The 27454-nt window shown below is 36.2% G+C and overlaps 1 protein-coding gene across 2 annotated transcripts in view; it reads right to left on the reverse strand.

Moving 5' to 3' along the window:
- Positions 1 to 27454, reverse strand: part of rnf43 (ring finger protein 43) — a 155617-nt gene that overhangs the window by 54621 nt on the left and 73542 nt on the right. For both annotated transcript variants that reach the window (XM_079871846.1, XM_079871847.1), the window contains one exon: positions 3492 to 3614. In XM_079871846.1, coding sequence (XP_079727972.1) covers positions 3492 to 3614 — 123 coding nt within the window. The remainder of the gene's footprint in view (positions 1 to 3491; positions 3615 to 27454) is intronic.

The raw sequence follows: 27454 nt of genomic DNA on the forward strand, positions 1-27454 counted from the left end.
TAGAACGAGATAGATAGATAGATAGATAGATAGATAGATAGATAGATAGATAGAACGAGATAGATAGAACAAGATAGATAGATAGATAGAACAAGATAGATAGATAGATAGAACGAGATAGATAGAACAAGATAGATAGATAGATAGATAGATAGATAGATAGATAGATAGAACGAGATAGATAGATAGATAGATAGATAGATAGATAGATAGATAGATAGAACGAGATAGATAGATAGATAGATAGAACGATATAGATAGATAGATAGATAGATAGATAGATAGATAGATAGTTTTTTCTCTTGAATGGTAGTATTGATAAATTCCACTTTCTGGATGTTCTGGCCAACTGAACTTCACACTCATGAATTGAAAGAGAGTTGATTCTTCAACTGTGAGATTGGAACAGAGGTTTTGTCTCATCTGACGCCTCTCACGTCCAGCGCCAGAGTCCCAAGGAGACGTCCCAAACCCCGTCCCTCCTGCTGATGTGTCCTGCACCTTCCCTTCTTTCACAGACTGATGATGAACTCACTCTTTTCATCCCAGGCCCGCTGTGAAGATGTCCAGCTAATATTAGCTCCATAAACAACGTCTGTGCCGCGAGTGCATGAGTCCCTGTGGATGCCAACAATCTGCCTGGCACAGGGAACGAGAACCAGGGCGAGGATGATGGGAACCCTCTGTCCCGTTTCACATACTCACAAATTCACAACACAAAGCTCCATTCAGACCACGTACCTATACAAGTGCGCAAACATCAGCAGGTGTAAAGTTAGAAATACTTATGCAAAAACAAAGTGCTTACAGTTTCATAACTAGGTGAGAATCACCATTTTTAGTTTTAAATAGAGATCACGAATCTCCCACGATTCTAAATAGACAACTAAACAAAATAACATGTTCTTTACTAGAGCTTCTGACAAAATAGTAATTGCTTGCATTTGATTCATTTGAATTCATTACTTAAAAAAAGGGTTGAGTGAATGATTCAATGACTCACTCAAAAATACTTCACTTGTTTCATTAGTGGATGAATCAGCGTTTTTGAACGAATCTCTTGAGTGAATGATTCAATGACTCACTCAGAAAGACTTCACTTGTTTCATTAGTGGATGAATCAGCGTTTTTGAACGAATCTCTTGAGTGAATGATTCAATGACTCACTCATAAAGACTTCACTTGTTTCATTACTGGATGAATCAGCGTTTTTGAGCGAATCTCTTGAATGAATGATTCAATGACTCACTCATAAAGACTTCACTTGTTTCATTACTGGATGAATCAGCGTTTTTGAACGAATCTCTTGAGTGAATGATTCAATGACTCACTCAAAAAGACTTCACTTGTTTCATTACTGGATGAATCAGCGTTTTTTTGCACGAATCTCATGAGTGAATGATTCAATGACTCACTCATAAAGACTTCACTTGTTTCATTACTGGATGAATCAGCGTTTTTGAACGAATCTCTTGAGTGAATGATTCAATAACTCACTCAAAAAGACTTCACTTGTTTCATTACTGGATGAATCAGCGTTTTTGAACAAATCTCTTGAATGAATGATTCAATGACTCACTCATAAAGACTTCACTTGTTTCATTACTGGATGAATCAGCGTTTTTGAACAAATCTCTTGAATGAATGATTCAATGACTCACACATAAAGACTTCACTTGTTTCATTACTGGATGAATCAGCTTTTGGAACGAATCTCTTGAATGAATGATTCAATGACTCACTCATAAAGACTTCACTTGTTTCATTACTGGATGAATCAGCTTTTGGAACGAATCACTTGAGTAAATGATTCAATGACTCACTCATAAAGACTTCACTTGTTTCATTACTGGATGAATCAGCTTTTGGAACGAATCACTTGAGTAAATGATTCAATGACTCACTCATAAAGACTTCACTTGTTTCATTACTGGATGAATCAGCGTTTTTGAACAAATCTCTTGAGTGAAGGATTCAATAACTCACTCATAAAGACTTCACTTGTTTCATTACTGGATGAATCAGCTTTTGGAACGAATCTCTTGAATGAATGATTCAATGACAAATACATTTTTTTTTAACAGTCACTTGTCGCCACCTACTGGTGTAACAACACAATTGATACAATCTTTATTTGAAGTGTCAAGTTGCTTTCAAAAGGTGATTTACTCTATTTTGGTACTTCTGTGATAATTTGAATGAATGTACCAGAAATGATGATTCGGTGTGGTTGCAAAGACAGTTTGTGAAGCTGGATCAGAACACAGATCTGAATATTCGCTGTGATCGTACTCATCAAAGGATTAATAGACAGACGAATAAGGAATAAGATCACATGGGTGTTTAAATCGAGATCGTGATCTTTTAACGATTAATTGCAAAGCTCTACTAAGTTGCAAAAACATCTTGTAGAATTATAACATCACAACCATAATAGGGATGCACCGATAACCGATAATTCTTTATATTTGAAAGCCGATAACCGATATATTGGCTGATAAATCTAATAGGGCTGTCAAACGATTAATCGCGATTAATCGCATCCAAAATAAAAGTTTGTTTTTACATAATATATGTGTGTGTATGGAGTATAATTATTTTCTATATATAAATACACACACATGCATATATATTTAAGAAAAATGTGTTATTTATATATAAAATATTTATATATAATATAAATTATATATAATATAAATATATATACACAGTATATACATGCAAATATTTCTTAAATATATACATGCATGTGTGTGTATTTATATATAGAAAATAATTATACTCCATACACACACATATATTATGTAAACACAAACTTTTATTTTGGATGCGATTAATCGCGATTAATCGTTTGACAGCCCTAAAATCTAAATCCACATTTTTATGTAATTTTTGAGAGCCTCGTTACAAAAACAAAAGTCTCACATTAAAATCCATGTCTCAAGCACACAATTATAATGATGTTCTCATTATAATTTTATAATCAAGCCGATATGACAGACTTGCTTTGCACCGTATTTTCCTTTTTGAAGTGATTTCAATCATATTTCAAGCAATTAAAAACCATCATGTTGAACAGTGCACATCTGAAGAGTCTCAGCTGGAGGAAATAATGCATTATTTATCAGCTTTAATATATCGGCCACATTTTCTCATTGGGAACATTGAAAATGAACATATATCGGCCGATACCGATAGGGTGGCTGATATATCGTGCATCCCTAAACCATAAGCTCATTAACATCAGTGTTGCTATTTGTTGACTAAAATAAAAACGGTTACACAGCCAATCACAACAGAGCTCATTTACATGTACAGAGTTTAAACAGCCTATTTAAATTCAAGGGCAAGAGAGGAGAGAAAGTGATCTGAGAAAAGTGGAAAAAAAACATTATGATGCTTTCTGGTTCAAGAATCCTGGAAAAACCTGAACGAACTACAAGCAAGTGCTCATACATGTGTGTCTGAGTGTGTTTTCCCATCAGTCTTACTTTATCCAGCAGAGGTTGGCACTGCGGCACATTGCTCTCGGGACTCTCGAGTTTGACGATGCTGATGAAGTCGGGTTCCTGACGCTCATCTTCACTGGTGTTACACAGAGACAACGGGTGAGACTGTAGAGAAACAGAGACGGTCATATGTGACTGAGATAGACCACAACATTCATTCAGTAAATCCCAATGGAGATTTCAGTTCTGTCAGAATCCGACTCCTCGGATTACCTACTGTTATCTCGGCATCCTCTTAGAAATGTATTTCTGAATGTCAGTGATTCCACACACAACACTTCTCATTTAAACTCATTTATTTAGACTTTTACCGAATACTATTTTCCTCATTGCACTGCTTTAAACTGTAGATCATGGCACTAGTAATGCCAAGGTCACGGGTTCGATTCCCAGGGAATGCAAGCACTGATAAAAAATGTAAACCTTGAATGCAATGGATAAAAGCATCTGCCAAATGCATAGACACATTTAATGTCCAATTATTTAAGTATAAGTAGCTGATGATGTGCAATCTGCTCCATGTGACTATCCCCTGATAAACTAATGGATTCAAATGAAGTCAGTCTTCTTATATCTGAATACAGCAATGAATGAACGAATGAAGTAAGTTCAGTTTGCAGCGGCTCTTTGATGTTGAAGAGGCAACTTCCTCTTCCTAGCATGTGGGCGCGCATTTGACTAATAGTTTCCTTATCAATGAAGACCAAAAGGCACATTGATGACAGAGAGAGAATGTTGAAACATTTTTAAAGTGGCAGGCGCTCGCATTATAAAACTCATCAGCATAGCTCATGAATATTAATTAGGTGATTCAGCTTATTCACTGTATCTGCACAATTGTAGAATTGAGATTTATTTAAAGTCCCCCTGTGGTGAAAATCAAGCGTTTAATATTGTTTATGTTTTATATGCTTTATAAGCTTTTATGTATATGCTTTAAGACAAATCATGTGTAAGTTCATAAGTCGACAGCATTGCTGAGTATTTCCTCCTTAAAACTGCAGTGAACCAAAGACAGTCTCAAAAACACGCTTTGAAATCGCTGGTGTTTCTGACGTCACAAACTACCTTGTAACCAATCAGATCAACGTGTGATCGTCAACCAGTGGATCTCTGAGTGAGTGAGTGGAGGCGGGGCTCATTTGCATATTCATAGAACTACGAATGCTAAATGAGGCAAGGGTGTCGAGTTACATTCAAGATATTTTAAGGCATGAGGAAATATTTTTTCAAGGAAAAAAAACGTTTAAATATGTCATTTCGGTGATCAAAGAAGAGTTTTAAGGGATACAATTATTGACAACGGGGATTATAAGTCTTTTAAGTTGAAAAAGGCGGACGTTTATATGTAAATTGCTAATGCTTACATCCTTTTCTAGTATGAGAATATGAGATCTGTATTATCCAGGTGCAATGTTATGATGTGGCGTACTGTCTTACTACAAACTCAGAAAACATGAAACCAGTGTGTTGTGAAAGTATGCAAATTGGGACATAAACACGGATGCACTGCGACCCCTCCCCGAATAAACCTCCAGCAGTGGGAAGATTCCCGTGGGACCCTTTTCACCCAGAGTCCCCTTCATCCCACTCAACCGAGCGGAAATCCCAACGTGAAACCGAGCCAGCCGGCAGGAGCGTGACATCAGCACCTGGCACATCAGCAGAGTCATGATGTCATCTGTGCAGAAGGGCTGGTGTGTGTCAATCAAAGCCAGAGACGATGGAAAGAGTGAGAAAAACAGAGGAGTGGAGGAGAAGCGTGGAAATGACAGGAACCCTACAGTACACGAACACTGGAGCAGAAGAGTCATGCGTAATGCCGTCCTAAAGGTCAGAGGTCAGCCGCTCAGTGGGCGTGTCTGTAAATTGAAGAGCGGTGTGTTTGTCAATCAATAAAGTCATCATATACATTACACTGCCGTTCAAAAGCTTGGGATCGGGAGGATTTTTCCTGTTTTCAAGTCTCTTCTGCTCACCAAGGCTACATTTATTTGAAAAACAGAAATATTGTTAAATATTATGAGAAGTTAAAATGACTGTTTTTTATTTTAATCTATTGTAAAGTGTAATTTATTCCTGTGATCAAAGCTGAATGTTCAGCATCATTACTCCAGTCTTCAGTGTCACATGATCCTTCAGAAATCATTCTAATATGATGATTTGATGCTCAAAATACATTCATTATTATTATCAATGTTGTTTTTTTCAGGATTCTTTGATGAATAGAAAGTTCTATTTCATTTATTTGAAATAGAATATTTTGTAACATTATAAGAATGTCTTTATCAATTAATTGATGCATCCTTGATGAATAAAAGTATTGATTTCTTTTATTTCTCCCCTCTTAAAAAAAAATTCTACTGACCCCAAACTTTTGAACGGGAGTGTTTAATGTTGCAAAAGCTTCAGATAAATGCTGTTCTTTTGAACTTTCTATTCATCAAAGAATCCTAGATTTTTTTGAACAGTTTTCAACATTGATAACAATGAATGTTTTTTGAGCATCAAATCATCATATTAGAGTGATTTCTGAAGGATCATGTGACACTGAAGACTGGAGTAATGATGCTGAAAATTCAGCTTTAATCACAGGAATAAATTACATTTTAAAATATATTAAAGTAGAAAACATTAATAATAATATTTCACAATATTACAGTTTTTTTGTGTATTTTTAATCAAATAAATGCAGCCTTAGTGAGCAGAAGAGACAAAATATTAAAAATCGTACCAATCCCAAACTTTTGAACGGCAGTGTACGTCTGTAAATATGCAAACTTTACGTCTGAGCGCCTAAAGTTAACAAATTCATTTCCCATAAATATACACAAAGAAATTGATACTTTTATTCTGCATGGCACTTTTGAAAGATATATAAACTAGAGGAGGATGTGTGACCTTGCAACAAAAAGAAAAAGAGGAAAACTGTTAAATAATGTCTGGATCCAGTCGTTAGCCTCTGCAATCCCACAATCCTCCTCTCACGAATCCTCTGTAAAGGAGTTGTCATCAATCCTCCTGACCAGCGTGAGCTTCTGGAGCCGTTTAGCGTCTCGCGTAAAGCTAATCATTATCTCTGGCCAGCGAACGCCAGCTCTGTTTACCATCAAGAGACCGTCCAACACAGTCTATCATCTCCGCTAGGTATTTTTATCTCACAAAGGGGCAGAAGTCTAAAAACAACATCGGTTCTGACCCCAAAAGACACATCTTCATTTGGCTTTTTGAAAAACGGAGGCACTCATAAACAGATTATTGACAATAGTGCGAGCCGCCCGTAGCGACTGTCTAAACCGCAAACTGGGTTGGGATGAGACGTCTCTTCTCTACGGCTTTGTAGTGGCATATAAAGACATTCCAGTGTCATCTCGACCACAGTCAGACGTCTAAAAATACTCACAGATCGAACGGCCTTGAAAACAAACTCAGGGGAGGAGAGATAATAAAGAGTTGCTGTGGTGAGAAAGTTATTTTCTCTTTTCTTCCTCTGCCAGTTACGCAGTTTGTTCATGTTGTGCCAGTCGAGCTCGAGCGCACCAGTCACTTTACATCATTCTGTTACTCTTTCTATCTCTCCATCCATCCATCCATCCATCCATCCGTCCGTCCATCCATCCATCCATCCATCCATCCATATTTCTTCCCCTCACCTTAAAAAAACCATTCTTACTGACCCCAAACTTTTGCTTTCTATTTCGGATAAATGCTGTTCTTTTGAACTTTCTATTCATCAAATAATCCAAGATTTTCTTTTTACATAACTGTTTTCAACATTGATAACAATGAATGTATTTTGATCATCAAATCATCATATTAGAGTGATTTCTGAAGGATCATGTGACACTGAAGACTGGAGTAATGATGCTGAAAATTCAGCTTTGATCACAGGAATAAATTACACTTTACTATATATTAAAGTAGTATACTTTATTATCTCTCATATATCCATATATCCATCCATCCATATATCCATCCATATATCCATCCATCCATCATGGATATATCCATCCATCATCCATATATCCATCCATCATCCATATATCCATCCATCCATCCATATATCCATCCATCTATCCATCCATATATCCATCCATCCATCCATATATCCATCCATCATCCATATATCCATCCATCCATCCATCCATCCATATAGCCATCCATCCATCCATATATCCATCCATTCGTCCATATATCCATCCATCCATATATCCATCCATCCATATATCCATCCATCCGTCCATATATCCATCCATCCATCCATATATCCATCCATCCATCCATATATCCATCCATCCATCCATATATCCATCCATTCGTCCATCCATATATCATCCATCCATCCATCCATCCATCCATATATCCATCCATCCATCCATATTTTTCTACCTATCTTCTATCAATCTAACTATCAAACTATTCATCTAACTACCCATTTATACATTGTTCTATATATCTATTATTCTATCTATATTCTATCATCTATCAATCCATCCATCCTTCTATATATCTATTGTTCTATCCATCTATCTACCTAACTATCCATCCATCCATCGTTCTATATATCTATTGTTTTATCTATCTTCTATCCTCTATCCATCTAACCATCCATCCAATCTTTTATTTTATTTGCAATGCCAGCATCTAAGGATATATTAATGGAAAACTTAAACTTGTGGTGCTTTGTTTTGTACACTTGTTTGGGTATCGATGCATTTATACATAGATGCAGAGAATACATAGACTTCCGGTGTAGTGTTTACAATATAAACCATGAAGAACATCTGTTCAAGGGCTCAGAGAGAGAGAGAGAGAGAGAGAGAGAGAGAGAGAGAGAGAGAGAGAGAGAGAGAGAGAGAGAGGAGAGAGAGAGAGAGGAGAGAGAGAGAGAGAGAGAGAGAGAGAGAGGAGAGAGAGAGAGAGAGAGAGAGAGAGAGAGAGAGAGAGAGAGAGAGAGAGAGAGAGAGAGAGAGAGAGAGACAGAGAGAGAGCTTTTTGCAGATGGACGTCTGCTATATGAATTATAGAGAAAGTCAAACATCTACAGTCGTATTGTGTGAAACACAGGGAAATGACAGCCGGTTTGATGAGTGCTAATCACAGCGTACGAGAAGTAGTCAAATATTGGCTATACATATTTTAGGACAGACAATGCCCTAAAGACCAGGGCAGTTTAAATCCAGACCCTCTTTAACCTGGCATACACATAACACATGATCACATTTATACAATTCATATCCGTATATTCATATATTTTATAGTGTCCTTGTTACATATGTTACATGTACTTACCGTAGTAAATTATGCATAATTACATGCAACTAACCCTCAACCAAACCCTAATCCTACCCTAACCCTATAGTAAGTACATATAGTTGCTTAATATTACTCAGTAATTAAATATATAATTACACTGTAACAATGACACCTTAAAATAAAGTGTAACCGAATCATTTATAACATTTTAAATGTCTTTACTGTAACTTTTCATCAATTGAATGCATCCTTGCAGAATAAAAGTATTGATTTCTTTTAGTTCTTCCTTTCCTGATATTCTTCCTTCCTTTACGTAATATTCTGCAATATAATAATGCACTGACACTGTCAGAGGACTGAACTGAGCTGGACGAGATGAATGTAGAGATGAATAATTGTGCATAACTGATGAACTTTACACAGTTATTGAACATGACTGAATCAACACTGAACTGATTTCAATTGAATTATGATTTACAGCAGAACTGAACTCTGTTTGCATCACTGAATCATTATTTTCCTGTTATCACTGTTGTATAAAGCGCAGAGAAATAAAGGAGACTTGCAAATGATGGACAGATACATCTAACACATAATGTCTGCAATACTGTTGGTCTGTTTTTAAATCGGCTAAAAGATTATGTTTTTGAAAGAAGTCTGCTCACCAATGCTGCATTTATTTGATTTGATCATAAATACAGAAAAAAAAAACTGTAATATTGTGAAATTACGATTTCAATAGTTTTTTTAATTTTTTTATGTGAATATATCGTAAAATGTCATTTATTCCAGCTGGATTTTCAGCATCATTACTCCAGACTTGTCCTTCAGAAATCATTCTTCTAATTCTTGAAACTTCTGAACTTTAGTGTAGTAGATCAAAACCAAGAGGATGATGTGAAGTGGACAATCTTACAGAGACAACAATTTTTTTTAAGAGTAATAGCGTCTGAAGGACGTGGACAAATAACATGGAATGACTAAACAAGCGCTTTCTATCGAATCCTCACAGCGTTTGTAAACAGCGAGGAAGAGGACGTCACACATCTGTCCTTGTGGTCATTGTGGAATTTGACTAGATCAACCGATTGACAGATGAATTTAGGCCATCTTTGTAATAAAGTCTATTTATTTTGCTGCGCATGCACAATTACATGGTTAGTTGCATTCTGTTTTTTGCATTTAGCAGCGTTTTCCTCTCCGTTCTGTCACTCAAAAACTGACCGGTGACCCTACAGAGAACAGGACGAAGTCTGGAAAAATGGTTGGCGAGGGTATTAGAACTACAGGACTGTCAAAACAGGAGCGGGCTCAGATTACAGCGCATTGAGAGGCATGGAAACCCACACCATAATGAGCCCACCATAATGAGAGCCAGAGTCGGGCTGTCTGCTGACTCAATGAAAGGGATTAGAAGGTATTGTGGCGGTTTCCAAGAAGAGAAGAGGAGGAGACGGCGCAAAATGCAATCCGGGTAACTTCACCTGCAGAAATACACAGGATTCCTCTCATGAAAGAAGCACGCTGAATGAGCCGGAGAATTACAGATGCAGTGGATCACGATCGGGAGAAACACGGCTCTCTATCACATATTATAATATGTGACCCTGGACCATAAAACATGGGTCAATTTTCAGAAATTGAGATTTATATATCATCTGCTGAATAAATAAGCTTTCCATTGATGTTTGGTTTGTTAGGATAGGACAATATTTGTCAGAGATACAACTATTGTAAATCTGGAATCTGAGGGTGCAAATAAATCCAAACATTGAGAAAATCTCTTTTAAAGTTGTTCATTTATGTTGGCGATTGTGCTGCATTCACTCACACAAATACATGTTTTATATATTTACAGTAGGAAATTTACTAAATATCTTCATGGAACATGATCTTTACTTAATATCCTAATGATTTTTGGTATAAAAGAAAAATGGATAATTTTGACCCATACAATGTATTGTTGGCTATTGCCACAGATAAACCCGTGCGACTCGAGACTGGTGACGTGATCCAGGGTCACATATACAGTAGTCAACATTTGAAGTGGATCAAAAAAGTTAATCAAAAGCCCTATTCGCACTGGATTAGTGTTATCTGGGGACCTCGTGTGATCTAGAAAAATAAATAACATCAAATTCCAGTTCATCATTCTGTGGGATGCTCCATCTTCTGTGTTATAACGTTTTGGCGTAAAGGCCTGTGGTGAATCACTGTAACACAAAAGATTATTGCTTTAGTAGCTTTAACAGGATCAAAAATGACCCACAATCCTCAGATGAGATCAGGTGTGTGTGTGTGTGTGTGTGTGTGTGTGTGTGTGAGACATCTTAAAACCACTGGGGTTTGAACAGAGCTGGAGTCATTACACACAGAGAACATGCCAGATCAATCATGACACAATGGCAAATGAGTGTGTGAAAACACACTGTTAAAGTTCAATACTGTCACACACACAAATCGTCCAGCAGAGGGGGTGCGCACACACACACACACACGCACACACACACACTTGCAATCAAAGTAGTCAGATTACTAACTAATATTGTTGTCATGTAGCCTAATTTGGAATCACTAACCAACTACAATTTTCTACTATATAAGTAATCTACTATATATATATAATTTAATCTAGTTTTATATATATATATATATATATATATAATAAAACTACATTAAATTATATATAGTGTGTGTGTATATATATAGTGTGTGTAATATATATATATATATATATGTATATGTAGTATGTGTGCCCTCCATCTTAACAAAATTACGCTAAATTAGGCTAAATTACGCATGCCGTTATAATGAATATTAAATAGATTTGTCAAAACTGCATGATATTTGCAGATGATTTTTACTGTTCACACTGACATCCAAAAAACAAATCAGATATGAATATATCAGAAAATAAAGATAATATAAAACAGTATAAAAATATGAGAACTGAACTACCAACTAAATGTCTATCATGAGTGTGTGTGTGTGTGTGTGTGTGTGTGTGTGTGTGTGTGTGTGTGTGTGTGTGTGTGTGTGAGCTAAAAATAAGGCCTGTCACTACTGACGTCTTTCTCGAGTGTGTGGGAGTAACAGCAGATCTCTCTCAGGACTGAAGGCCCATAATCACACACTCGGAGCGAGAGAAGATCATAAACTCGGTCCGTACACACACACACACCATCCAAACGGCCACATCAAGGCCCGGATGCTTTATTGTTGTTTTATTTTGGAGTGTAAACACGACTCGCTCACACAAACAGACTCCATGGCAACCACCTGACCCCTGACGGCCAATCAATTACTGACGTTAAACAACCGGACCGTTAACAGCATGTCCTGGTAAACTCAGCCTTTTAGCCCACATGGAAAAAATACAAGTTAAAAAAAGTTCTGAAATAGCAGCAATCCAACTTGAGCTTCTGGTTACTATTGGTGTTACTAGCATCACTATTACTACGACTCATATTCATTGTTCAAATCACTGACCTCGGCATGTTTTCCAGACAAATGTTGTGTGATATGATTCCTTAACTCATGATACTTGTTGAGGAGAGGGACTGTTACTTTACCAAGTCATTTTTGATTACTGTATTTACCGTAAAATAAGTCCCACACCTGGACAAAATCGCATTGCTGAGACAGAAAAAGCACAGATACGTTCATTAGGAAATAATTAAAAATACTGGTAAATAAAACAAATCATTTACAAACATTATTAACACTATAAATATGTATTTTAATTCCCCTCACTCCACAATAAATCCTATAGATTTGATGGTGTTCAGAACAGAATAGAAACGAAGCTCTCCAATAAACTACAATATGTGTACACTTTATTAAAGTTAAAACGTCCGTTTCATTGCGTTAGATGCACAATAGCAGGATCTTTTCTCAGGACTAACTATACTTTTCTGTCACGGAACAAAATGTTGCGTTTGCATTAAAATATGAAAGAAAGCATCATTAATTCATCATTAAGTGTGAGATAGTCAAACCTAAAATTATTCAGACACACAGATTTAATTAACACAGTGAGGAGAGCAAAATAAAGTAAACTGTGGCATATTATACCCAAATATTCTTCATACAGTGACTACCAGTAAGAAAACTGTGAAAATTTGGGACCAAAAATGATTCCTACACTTTGAGCTGATCATGTTTTGCTGAAGTGTGTTTTCTTTAATTGCTAATGCTCTTTTTACACACAGACTGAACACAATGAAGCATTGCTTGGTGATTGGTTGAGCTAAACTGGTATTATCTAATTGTGTAGTTAAATTTAACAGCTGACAGATATTCAACATCATTCATGTGTGAGACAGTCTAACAGAAGATGGACAAAACCAGTCAAATATCAACTGAGTTCTGCTCATATTGTATTACCATTTTCTAAACTATAGTGAATGAACTGTGAAAATGTTGAATCATTTTTGGTTTGACTGTATACTTTTTGAGGCCTATTGTATCCCGTGTAAAACATAGTTCTGCTGTAAACACCCTTGTGTGTTCTTGGATGTAACGGAGGAGATATCAGATGTTATGAGTGGACTTGTTGAGGGAGAGAGACACACAGATGGGATTCTTCCAGATGGGCATGGAGAATTGAGCGTCAGGAATGCTCTCCCAGTGTAAACACTGTTAGCCTGAGGAATGCTGTCGCCACGCTTTGAAGTCTGAAGTCTATCTCTGCCACAAAATCCCTTTATCCCAACAGACAACAGGGGAAGAAAAACAGCAGCGCACGATTCATTCTTCCTATACTGTAACAATCTCACACAGAGTCAGTGATACAGTCGCACCTGTCTCTATCTCACAGCGAGGGCGTCCAGTTTACACAGAAACCTTCACTCAACGAGGGTCAGGTGTTTGACTCTCCTGTAACATTCCAGAACATTATTCAGGAGGACCGAAGTGTGTGTCTGAGCGACAAAAACAGAAGTCAAGTCAAGTCAAGTCAAGTCATCTTCATATATATCTCTTTTAACAATATAGATTGTTTCAAAGCAGCTTTACAGTGATATTAGGAAATTAAAGTAACAGATTGTTTTGGCTTTACAGCAGCTCTAGAATAAAGAACAGACGGAGACTGCATTAGCAAACATGATCAGTGCTGTTCAATAGTGATGATGTGATTGAGTTTGTGCTCCACCCAGAGCACCATCTCAACCACACAGTATCACACTCAGAACACCCTAGCAACACCCCAGCAACCGGCCAGACACCATCGTGACCACACAGTAAGACATAAAACAACCAGAACACCCTAGCAACTCCCCAGCAACCAGCCAAACACCATCGTTACCAAACAGTAACACATAAGACACTCAGAACACCCTGGCAAGACCCCAGCAACCAGCCAGACACCATCATAACCACACAGTAACACATAAGACACTCAGAACACCCTAGCAACACCCCAGCAACCAGCCAGACACCATCGTAACCACACAGTAACACATAAGACACTCAGAACACCCCAGCAACCGGCCAGACACCATCGTGACCACACAGTAAGACATAAAACAACCAGAACACCCTAGCAACACCCCAGCAACCAGCCAGACACCATCGTGACCACACAGTAAGACATAAAACAACCAGAACACCCTAGCAACACCCCAGCAACCAGCCAGACACCATCGTGACCACACAGTAAGACATAAAATAACCAGAACACCCTAGCAACACCCCAGCAACCAGCCAAACACCATCGTTACCAAACAGTAACACATAAGACACTCAGAACACCCTGGCAAGACCCCAGCAACCAGCCAGACACCATCATAACCACACAGTAACACATAAGACACTCAGAACACCCTAGCAACACCCCAGCAACCAGCCAGACACCATCGTAACCACACAGTAACACATAAGACACTCAGAACACCCCAGCAACCGGCCAGACACCATCGTGACCACACAGTAAGACATAAAACAACCAGAACACCCTAGCAACACCCCAGCAACCAGCCAGACACCATCGTGACCACACAGTAAGACATAAAACAACCAGAACACCCTAGCAACACCCCAGCAACCAGCCAGACACCATCGTGACCACACAGTAAGACATAAAATAACCAGAACACCCTAGCAACACCCCAGCAACCAGCCAGACACCATCGTTACCACACAGTAACACATAAGACACTCAGAACACCCTAGCAACACCCCAGCAACCAGCCAGACACCATCATAACCACACAGTTACACAAAAGACACTCAGAACACCCTAGCAACACCCCAGCAACCAGCCAGACACCATCGTTACCACACAGTAACACATAAGACACTCAGAACACCCTAGCAACACCCCAGCAACCAGCCAGACACCATCGTTACCACACAGTAACACATAAGACACTCAGAACACCCTAGCAACACCCCAGCAACCAGCCAGACACCATCTCAACCACACAGTAACACATTAAACACCCAGAACGCCCTAGCAACACCCCAGCAGCAGCAACCACCCAGAACATCCTAGCAACCATAAAAAAACACATAAAACACTCGAAAACCCTAGCAACACCCCAACAATGACCCAGAACACCATAGCAACAGCAAAGTGACGCATCAAGCACTCTGAACACCCTAGCAACACCCCAGCAACCACCCAGAACACCATAGAAACCATATAACACATTAAACACTCAGAATTCCATAGCAACATCCCAGCAACCACCCAAAACACCATAGAAACCACATAATAACACATTGAACACTCAGAATACCATAGCAACAACCCAACAACCACACAGTAACACATGAAACACTCAGAAGCCCCTAGCAACACACCAGCAAACACCCAGAACACCCCAGAAACCACATAGTACCACACTAAGCATTCTGAACGCCCTAGCAACACCCCAGTAACCACCCAGTATAGCACAGCAACCACATAGTACCACACTAAGCACTCTGAATGCCCTAGCAACACCCCAGCAACCACCCAGTATAGCACAGCAACCACATAGTTACACATTAAGCACTTACAACACCCTAGTAACACCCCAACAACCATCCAGTAGACCACAGCAATAACCAAATTGCACAACAACGCTTCAAAATCACTTAGAACACCCTAGCAACCACACATGAACACATTAGACACTATTATCACCCTAGGAACGACCCAGAACGCCTGAACACAGCTGAAAAGTAACGTTACACATCCCAGAAACAGCAGAGCAATGTCATCACCCCAAAATCAATGATGGGCCAGTCAAGCGCCACTGACATTTTCTTTTCAAGGAAACTCGTATAAATGATTAGCTAAAATGTGAGTGTTTTAAAGCTTTTTAAAGCCAAAGTAGAAAAAAAGTCTGGCTGCACCAGAAGTCTGTCATTTTCTAGTGTGTCAGCACACAACACTCATGTATTAGTCTCACGACAGAAGATATAAACACATTTTAGCAATGTTTATGAGTGTATGAGTCCCCATGGCAATATATGAGAGGTTGTATTTCCCACTGAAGCTACTGCCAGTTATTTGGATTAAAAAGCTTCTTTTTTCTTCATCTTTAAAGCATGTGACACAGACCCACAGACAGCTGCAGTCGCACTGGACACACACCAGCTTCAACAGGGCTTACATTTTCACAGCCTGGTGCCACCTCGCTCGAAAACAGGAGACCCGGCGCCAGCAGACGAGGACAGAGAAACGCACAGGAATAAGAGTCAGTGTGAGGAAAAAATAAAAGGATCGCTCCATCTTCATTTGTGTCACGGGCCGTTCTGGCCGGCGTTCCGAAACCCCATCAGAGGCGAAGGGGAAAGTCATCATGATGAAAATCCCCTCCGCACCCACAGCTCCACATCATTCCGCTTTAAAGTGTATTTTTGACATAATTACAGAAGAGGGTGAAGCGTCTTGAGTCATGCTCGAGCCCGGAACCATCGGCCTCTCCGGCTACAAACACATAAACACAGGCCTGCCTCCCTCCAACTATACCACTGGATCCAGACGCTTGATGTTTTTCAGCCCTCTTTCCCCACCCCCCCTCTCCGAGTGATTGGGAAAGCGGTAATTTAACGGGGCTGCCGTCAAAATAAACAGTCTTAAATCAGGTCAGAAACGTCAAATCTGGTAATTCTGGTCAAATGAGCACCAAACTGAAGGTAAAAATGTCATGATTGGTAAAAAAAACCCTTAAGAACTGCATAATGCATGGTTTAAACAGTCTTAAATCAGGTCAGAAACGTCAAATCTGGTCATTCTGGTAATATGAGCACCAAACTGAAGGTAAAAATGTCATGATTGGTAAAAAAAAACCTTAAGAACTGCATAATACATGGTTTAAACGGTATTAAATCAGGTCAGAAACGTCAAATCTGGTCATTCTGGTCAAATGAGCACCAAACTGAAGGTAAAAATGTCTTTGACTAGTAAAAAAACCCTTAAGAACTGCATAATGCATGGTTTAAACAGTCTTAAATCAGGTCAGAAAAGTCAAATCTGGTAATTCTGGTAAAATGAGCACCAAACTAAAGGTAAAAATGTCTTTGACTAGTAAAAAACCCTTAAGAACTGCATAATGCATGGTTTAAACAGTCTTAAATAAGGTCAGAAAAGTCAAATCTGGTAATTCTGGTCAAATGAGCACCAAACTGAAGGTAAAAATGTCTTTGACTAGTAAAAAAACCCTTAAGAACTGCATAATGCATGGTTTAAACAGTCTTAAATCAGGTCAGAAAAGTCAAATCTGGTAATTCTGGTCAAATGAGCACCAAACTGAAGGTAAAAATGTCTTTGACTAGTAAAAAAACCCTTAAGTACTGCATAATGCATGGTTTAAACAGTCTTAAATCAGGTCAGAAAAGTCAAATCTGGTAATTCTGGTCAAATGAGCACCAAACTGAAGGTAAAAATGTCTTTGACTAGTAAAAAAACCCTTAAGAACTGCATAATGCATGGTTTAAACAGTCTTAAATCAGGTCAGAAAAGTCAAATCTGGTAATTCTGGTCAAATGAGCACCAAACTGAAGGTAAAAATGTCTTAGTTTGACTAGTAAAAAAAAACCTTAAGTACTGCATAATGCATGGTTTAAACAGTCTTAAATCAGGTCAGAAAAGTCAAATCTGGTAATTCTGGTCAAATGAGCACCAAACTGAAGGTAAAAATGTCTTTGACTAGTAAAAAAACCCTTAAGAACTGCATAATGCATGGTTTAAACAGTCTTAAATCAGGTCAGAAACGTCAAATCTGGTAATTCTGGTCAAATGAGCACCAAACTGAAGGTAAAAATGTCTTTGACTAGTAAAAAAACCCTTAAGAACTGCATAATGCATGGTTTAAACAGTCTTAAATCAGGTCAGAAAAGTCAAATCTGGTAATTCTGGTCAAATGAGCACCAAACTGAAGGTAAAAATGTCTTTGACTAGTAAAAAAACCCTTAAGAACTGCATAATGCATGGTTTAAACAGTCTTAAATCAGGTCAGAAAAGTCAAATCTGGTAATTCTGGTCAAATGAGCACCAAACTGAAGGTAAAAATGTCTTAGTTTGACTAGTAAAAAAAAACCTTAAGTACTGCATAATGCATGGTTTAAATAATGATGCTGGAAATTCAGCTTTGATCACAGGATATAAATTACAGGACATAAATTACTATATATTCACATAGAAAACAGTTCTTTTAAATTGTAATAATAATTCACAATATTTCAGTTTCTACTGTATTTTTGATTTCTTTCAAAAACTTCTTTCAAAAACCAACCCCAAACTTTTGACTGGTAGTGTTTACTAAACTGGATGGCCTGTAAAATATCTTTTCTTAAAACATCGTGCTGGCTTTTATCATTTATATTTTCCTAATTGCTTTAATAGACATCACATATGCTTCCTAGCGAGACGTTTAAGGAGTATCATCGAGGAAATGCATGATCATAGACAAGATTCCCAGCTGAGGATGAAGTCTTTTCAAATCTTTATCCTTCTTTCCTACAGACACAAGGATAGGCCAAAAAGACTTCATGATTATTATCTATAAAAATCTCAGACATATGAAAGGACCAGGCCATGACGCGTTCCTCCTTTACTCATTTCCTTCTGACATCTGTATCTCAACCTCTTCAAAGAGCTTCTCTAGCGTCCTTTACTGTGCAGAAATACATTCGAGATTTATCATGGGGTCATTCTAGGTCAGCCTTCAAAACAATCAGCAATAACAAAGATATTTACTGTAAAACATGAGCAACTTATGGATAAATCACTCTTAGACATATGACTCATGGACTCACTCTTAAAAATTAAAAGCCTATGTAACTTTTTGGCAGATCTTAAAGGAACAGTTGCATATCTGTCATCAGTCATCATTACTCTGCATCATGTCAGTCCAAACCCGTATGATTTCCTTTCTTCAGCGGAGCAGAAAACAATCATTCTGCTGATCGTTATTCCCGTTATTTCCCACGCAATGAAACCGGCGGCTCAGGACATGAGCGGGAACATTCTGATAAACTTCCGCTTTTGTGTTTCGGTCAAAAATCAAGTCTAGCAGTATAAAAGACCCATAAAATAAAGATTAATAAACATCAAAAAAATTAATAAATGACTTCATAAGTAATGAAAAGACAAATAAAATAAAGATAAATAAATACAATTAAATAGACAAAATAAAGACAAATAAAGAAATAAGTAAATCAATAGACAAAAAGACACATATAGACAAAATAATAAAGAAATAAAGAATAAGTATTAAATAAGACATACATAGAGAGGAAAGGAAAGAAGGGAAGAAAGGAAAGGAGGAAAGAAAGGAAAGAAGGGAAGAAAGGAAAGGAGGAAAGAAAGGAAAGGAAAGAAAAGAAAAGAAAAGAAAAGGAAAGGAGAGGAGAGGAGAGGAAAGGAAAGGAAAGGAAAGGAAAGGAAAGGAAAGGAAAGGAAAGGAAAGGAAAGGAAAGGAAAGGAAAGGAAAGGAAAGGAAATGAGAGGAGAGGAGAGGAGAGAAAAGGTCAAAATTATGGGGGAAAGGAAAGGAAAGGAAAGGAAAGGAAAGGAAAGGAAAGGAAAGGAAAGGAAAGGAAAGGAAAGGAAATGAGAGGAGAGGAGAGAAAAGGTCAAAATTATGGGGGAAAGGAAAGGAAAGGAAAGGAAAGGAAAGGAAAGGAAAGGAAAGGAAAGGAAAGGAAAGGAAAGGAAAGGAAAGGAAAGGAAAGAAGGGAAGAAAGGAAAGAAGGGAAGTAAGGAAAGAAGGAAAGGAGGAAAGAAGGAAAGGAAAGGAAAGGAAAGGAAAGGAAAGAAGGGAAGAAAGGAAAGAAGGGAAGTAAGGAAAGAAGGGAAGAAAGGAAAGGAGGAAAGAAAGGAAAGGAAAGGAAAGGAAAGTAAAGGAAAGGAAAGGAAAGGAAAGGAAAGGAAAGGAAAGGAAAGGAAAGGAAAGGAAAGAAGGGAAGAAAGGAAAGGAAAGGAAAGGAAAGGAAAGGAAAGGAAAGGAAAGGAAAGGAAAGGCCAAAATGATGGGGGGAAGGGAAGATATTGTTATTATATACACAGTGTATATACAGTATATATAATATTACAAATACATATAATATTTGTAATGTTTCTGTGAACTATTCCTTGAAATGCATGTGAAATGAGAAATGTGATAAGTGTGTGGATTTGACCATGAGAAGCCTAGCGCTCTTTCTGTCAGATGTCAGTGTCCACCACAGACTCGAGATGTTTCGGTTTGACGAAACACTCCTGGAGTAACAGCGCTGACACACACACTGCCAACGGCAACAACCACACGGGTTTCAGTGGGAACTGTGTGTGTAATCGTTCCTGCAGAATCAGTCTCGTGCCTCTGAGTCTTTTCTTTTTCCATTCTGCGGCTGAAAGCAGATCCAACGGATGAAAGTGAAGCAGTCGGGATCGGGAGTAACAGCTACAGGCTTCCAGTTTCATTTCCAAAACACACTGGTGGAAAACAGCCCATCCCGCGGACGACACCAACGAGAGCCGCTCACACACAACCAACCGTTCGCAAACGCAAACAAAATAAAATATTAAAAAAAAAATAATAAAAATAAAAAAAATAAAATAATAATAGACAAATAAATATAAATAAACAAATAAAATAATGACAAATAGAAATAAAAATAAAAATAATAATAATAGACAAATAAATATAAATAAACAAATAAAATAATGACAAATAGAAAGACACAAATTAAATTAAATAAACAAATAAATATAAGCAAAAAATATTGACATAAGAAAGACAAATAAATAAGCAAATTATTTATAAAGAAAGAAATATAAATGAACAAATTAAAATAATGAAAATAAAAAGACAAATAAATAAGTAAAATAAATAAATAGATAAACGAATAAATAAGAACGACAAAAATAAGTAAACAAAAATAAATAAATATAGATAAAAATATAAAGAAAATAATGACATTAGTAAATAAGACAAATAAATAAACAAATAAATAAAACATAACAAAAAGTCAAAGATAAAGAACTTAATAAAATATAGTAATAATGATAAATAAACAAATATATAAATAGACAAATAAAATAAATAAACACAAATAAGTAATATTTAATAATAAGTAACACAAATAGAGGCTGATTCTCTCTTCCTCTTCTCATGGCCTGAGGGGACACACACTGGAGACTGAGAGTCTGTGTTTGTGTGTGTGTGTCTGCGGACAATAGCAGTTTACCAGGAACACACCAACCATGACAAAGACAAAGGATGATAGTGTGTACGGGTGTATTTATCAAAAACTGTCTACAGTCCAGGTCATATTTTACCCCAAAATCAGACAAACGGGGAATAAATAAAGCTTTAAATAAAGGCATAATACATATATATACTGTATATATATATATATATATATATATATATATATATATATATATCATGATTTTCATTACTGTATTGAATAATTTCTAGGATTTTAAAGGCATAAATAAATAAATAAAAGCCTAAAATGTATACACAGAGTATTATTATTTTTTAAATATTTCAATAGTATTTATGTTTTATAAACAAATAAACAAAGTAAGCCTAGACAGAATGATTTTCATTACTGTATTAAATAATTTAAAGGATTTTAAAGGCATGAATCAATCAATCAATCAATCAATCAATCAATAAAAGCCTGATTTGTAAATGTACATCACAGTAATATTTGTTGTGCCAAATTTGTGTGTGTTTTTTAACAACATTTAAATAAATAAATGAATAAATAAAATTCGGACAGAATGATTTTATTTACATATTAAAGTATTTTGTAAGATTTTAAAACGTTTTTTTGCATTAGGGAATAACAATTAGGCAACAAATAGAGAACTACTGTATGTGTTTAATTGTCAAGAAAATATCACTATAAAAAAAACTATGTTTGTAAAATGGACTTAAAGTTTTTATGTCAAATATAAAATTTCTTGTTTCTTTCTTTTTTTAACTTTTGATTTCATGGTGAAATATGGTCATGAGATTCGCCTGCATGTGTGGTTTTCTACATGACAACATTTCAGTTATGCTTTTGACCCAAAACAATTATTAATATTCTGAACACACCCGGAAGCAAACGAAAGCAGACGCATTTGGAAAAACATCCCCCGCTTTATGGATCCGGGGTGTTTCTTAGAGCGGGTCACAAAGAGACGCGTTCAAGAACAAAAATTCCAGCTCCATTTCAACATCAGAGCCTTTGTAGGCATGCCAGGACACAACTTCACATCCAACACACACACACACACACACACACACACACACCTGCACCAGCGGCTAGAGAGAATGAAAGAGGGAAATCTCTCAGATCAGTAAAACTTCATAGTCCATGCAATAAATCAGTTCAGAGGTGAAACGCTGGCAGTCAGATGGTGCGGATTTGGTGAAAAAAAGCCACACTGCCACATGGGTGGGCTACAAAACCCTGACCGCACACACACACACACACACACACGCACACACACATACACACGCACGCACACTCTCACACGCACACACACACTCTCAGAAAAAAAGGTACAAAAGCTGTCACTGTGCCGGTACCTTTTCAAAAGGTACACTTTTGTACCTAAAGTGTACATATTAGTCCCTCAAAGGTACATATTAGTACCAAAAGTGTACATATTAGTTCCAAAAGTGTACATATTAGTTCCAAAAGTGTACATATTAGTACCAAAAGTGTACATAATAGTTCCAAAAGTGTACATATTAGTTCCAAAAGTGTACATATTAGTACCAAAAGTGTACATAATAGTTCCAAAAGTGTACAAAGTGTACATATTAGTACCAAAAGTGTACATATTAGTTCCAAAAGTGTACATAATAGTTCCAAAAGTGTACATATTAGTTCCAAAAGTGTACATATTAGTACCAAAAGTGTACATAATAGTTCCAAAAGTGTACAAAGTGTACATATTAGTACCAAAAGTGTACATATTAGTTCCAAAAGTGTACATATTAGTTCCAAAAGTGTACATATTAGTACCAAAAGTGTACATATTAGTTCCAAAAGTGTACATATTAGTACCAAAAGTGTACATATTAGTACCAAAAGTGTACATATTAGTACCAAAAGTGTACATAATAGTTCCAAAAGTGTACAAAGTGTACATATTAGTACCAAAAGTGTACATATTAGTTCCAAAAGTGTACATATTAGTTCCAAAAGTGTACATATTAGTTCCAAAAGTGTACATATTAGTACCAAAAGTGTACATAATAGTTCCAAAAGTGTACAAAGTGTACATATTAGTACCAAAAGTGTACATATTAGTTCCAAAAGTGTACATAATAGTTCCAAAAGTGTACATATTAGTTCCAAAAGTGTACATATTAGTACCAAAAGTGTACATATTAGTTCCAAAAGTGTACAAAGTGTACATATTAGTTCAAAAAGTGTACATATTAGTTCCAAAAGTGTACATATTAGTACCTAAAGTGTTCCAAAAGTGTACATATTAGTTCCAAAAGTGTACATATTAGTACCTAAATGGTACATTTTAGAACCTTTTTGAAGGGTACTGTCCCAGTGACAGCTTTTGTACCTTTTTTTTCTGAGAGTGCACACACACACACACACACACACCACAGCATTAATTCTCCGTCAGTGTCAGGGAGTTACTAATGAAAAACAGTATCTTTAGTCAACATTAAAATCCAGATAGACCTTATTTACATTACAACATGTTCTTATTTTGATGGATTCATCATTGCACACATTATTCGGATACACTTTACAATAAGGTTCGTTAGTTAACATTACATGAACTGCACGTATACAGCATTTATGAATCTTTGTTCATGTTAATTTCAACATTTACTAATACTTTATTAAATCTTGTTAATGCACTGTGAACTAACATAAACAACTATTAACTAACTTTAACAAAGATTAACAAATACAGTAACAAATGTATTCCTCATGGTTAGTTCATAGTACATTAACTAATGTTAACTAATGAACCTTGTTGTAAAGTGTTACCCATTATTTCTCTTGAAATAACTTACTCCGCCTCCAAAATGACCTCTCCACCAATCACCCGCCTCCATTCTTACAAGCCACGCCCACTTTACGCATGCTTTACACAGCTTCCGCTCAACTACTACAGCTTGTACTGTACTCGACTTTTTCATTTTTATAATGTACAGCCATCATGATGGTGACAGTAAAAGTTTCCTACAGTCACGTGACGCCACAGCAAACACACAACTTAACATAAAACACATCAAACAGTGTTAATAACACACACTTCACCTGTGCTGGCTCTCCACAACAGACAACAGAAACACAGCACACACACACAATAGGCTGTTTGAACTGAACCCGACGAGGGCTTTCTCAGTTCGGCCTCTCCTTTCTGGTGGGTTGGCAGAGAAATATGGATATGGATATTAAAGCAAAGCTTATGACTCATAACCATACATGCCTGGTCACGGTTCATTAGGAAATCTTGCTCATGAAGTATACGTTCACTAAAGAAAAGCCAGTAATGCCTCAGATGGGAACTAACAGAGAGCAAATCTCTCATGCACTAATATTTCATAGGAATGACGCAAAATATAAATCGTGCAAATACATTTTAGGACAGTTAAATATCTCTAAATTAAATATCTTGCGAGAAAATGCTTGAAACAACTGGTGAAAAAAAGTGTTGCCATGTCCTCTTATTATCAACAACTTCTTGTTTTATTTCAAAAGTATCGTTGCATGTGCAAGTAATTTGTCAAGTTGAATATCAGGGTTATTATAGCTGTATGAAATTAATGTTAGCTGTAATAAAAAATACTGATTTATTGGTAACACTTTACAATAAGTTTCAATAGTTAAGGTTAGTTAATACATTAATATTACATAACAATGAGCAGTATTTGTTACAGTACTTATTAATCTTTGTTAACATTCATTAATAAAAATACAACAGTTCATTGTTAGTTCAGGTTCATTAACTAATGTTAATCATGTATTATTAAATGTTGAAATTAACATTAAATGAGATTAATAATTGCTGTTACAGTAGTTCATGTTAACTAATGTAGTTCTTTTTAGTTAACTAATGTTTAATTAACTAATGTAGTAAGCTTTTTTTATTTATTTATTACTAATAATATATACATTACTACTAATAAAAAAAAAATTATTGTTATTTTTTTTATTATTTCAGCCAAGGCAACATTTCTCATTTTAATTTAACTTGATGTATTAAAACAACTCAAACTAAAACTAAAATAAAAAATATTTTTTTAAAATCTACCAAAAATGACAAAAACACACAAAAAAAAAAACTTAAACTAAAATTAAAATGCATACGGACAATGTTAAGATAAAAACTGATTCAAAATATTAATACAAATAGTATCTCAATGACACTTAAATAACACTTGAGTATTATGGGCCGCATTTACATCGTACGTTATTAAAAAAACGATGGAGGCGAATAACGACCAAACGCGATCACATGACTCTTTTCAATAGCGCAATGGAGGACGAAGGCTCAACCCACTTAAGAGACCAATATTCTGCTGACTTTTAAATATTTTTAAACACTTTTAATAGAAGAAAATAAAAAATAAATAAAAATAAAAATCGGATATAGAAAACAAATTGGAATTGGCCAGCAAGACCTGCAGTGTAAATGCGGCCTTAAGTAACTTCACTTCAAGTAATTCATTATAGATTCTTCAATGAACACATTAAAAAGTGGCTTATCAAAACAAACTTGACTTCATCACATATTAAATGAAGTCAATGCAGGAAAGTAACTTCACCTTTGCAAGTTCCAGCCACAGATGTCGAGCGCAGAAGACCTGCTGACAGAGGCATGCTCCACTTGATCACAGGAGATTTATTAGACAAGGTTAACTAAGGGTTAAGTGAGGTTAAGATCACAAGGCACTAATGGGATTTGACCCTTTGACCTATTACTCCGTTACAATGACCGCCTTCCACACGCGGACAGAAACACACACAGACTGACAGGGAATCTGCCAGTCTGGTTTTAAAATCAAATTTAAGCACAGGTAATATTAATACAGTATGTCCATAATTACAATTTCATAATAAATTGTGCATCTCAGAATTTTTTTTAATTAAATCATGCATCTCAGAATCTTTTAAAATACTTCAAAGACATGTTTTATTTTATATATGAATATGCATTTAAATTGGTTTATGCACTAATATATCAATAAATATAAATTAGAAGGCGATCCATGTTGGATTTTGTGGACTATAAAATGTGTTTAAAGAAAGGCAATAAGAAGATTGTGTCAATAATAATAAAATGTATATATTGCGTAACCAAAAAAACAATTATAACCCCCAATTTTGTGTGCGCATAATTCAGGACATAACTAAAGACAGAAATACACCAGGACTCTTATTTTGAAATATCTATGCTTTACTTCTTCCAGCAGCTCACTCAAACAGGGAATCTGCCAGTCTGGTTTTAAAATCAAATTTAAGCACAAGTTACATTAATACTGTATGTCCATAAATACAATTTCATAAAAAAATTGTGCAATTTTTTTTTTTATTAAATCATGCATCTCAGATTCTTGGAACTTGATTAAATACACATTCAATGGCAAAAAAGTTTAAAATACTTCAAAGACATGTTTTATTTAATATATGCATGCATTTAAATTGGTTTATGCACTAATATATCAATATCAATAAATACAAATTAGAAGGCGATCGACATTGGATTTTGTGGACTATAAAATCTGTTTATAGAAAGGCAATAAAAAGATTGTGTCAATAATATTAAAAATGTATATATTGTGTAACAAAAAAACAATAATAACACCCACATTGTTTTTGTACATAATTCAGGACTTGTACAACAAAATACACCAGGACTCTTATTTTGAAATATCTATGCTTTACTTCTTCCAGCTGCTCACTCAAACGGGTGGAGACAAAATATGCACTCTTACATTCATATAATTCATCAGCAGAAGATCATAAGCAATCGCTTAAATTTACAGTATTTACTGATTGCTGAAAAACACACAACAGCGTCGCGTTTACTTTCAAACATGCAGCGCTCACATCTTAAAGAGCTCCTATTATGCTTTTTCTAATATTCCCTTTATGCAGTGAGTAATACAGCTGTTGATACGGAAAAACCGAGGCCTTCTTTATGGTTCGTATCACTGTGTATCAAGTGCTGAGATTCAAATATGCTAATGGGAGTTTCATATCTGACATGTCAATCACAGAAGACTGAG

The sequence above is a fragment of the Squalius cephalus genome (genome assembly GCF_949319135.1).
Source record: "Squalius cephalus genome assembly, chromosome: 5".
In the NCBI taxonomy this organism is placed as follows: Eukaryota; Metazoa; Chordata; class Actinopteri; order Cypriniformes; family Leuciscidae; genus Squalius; species Squalius cephalus.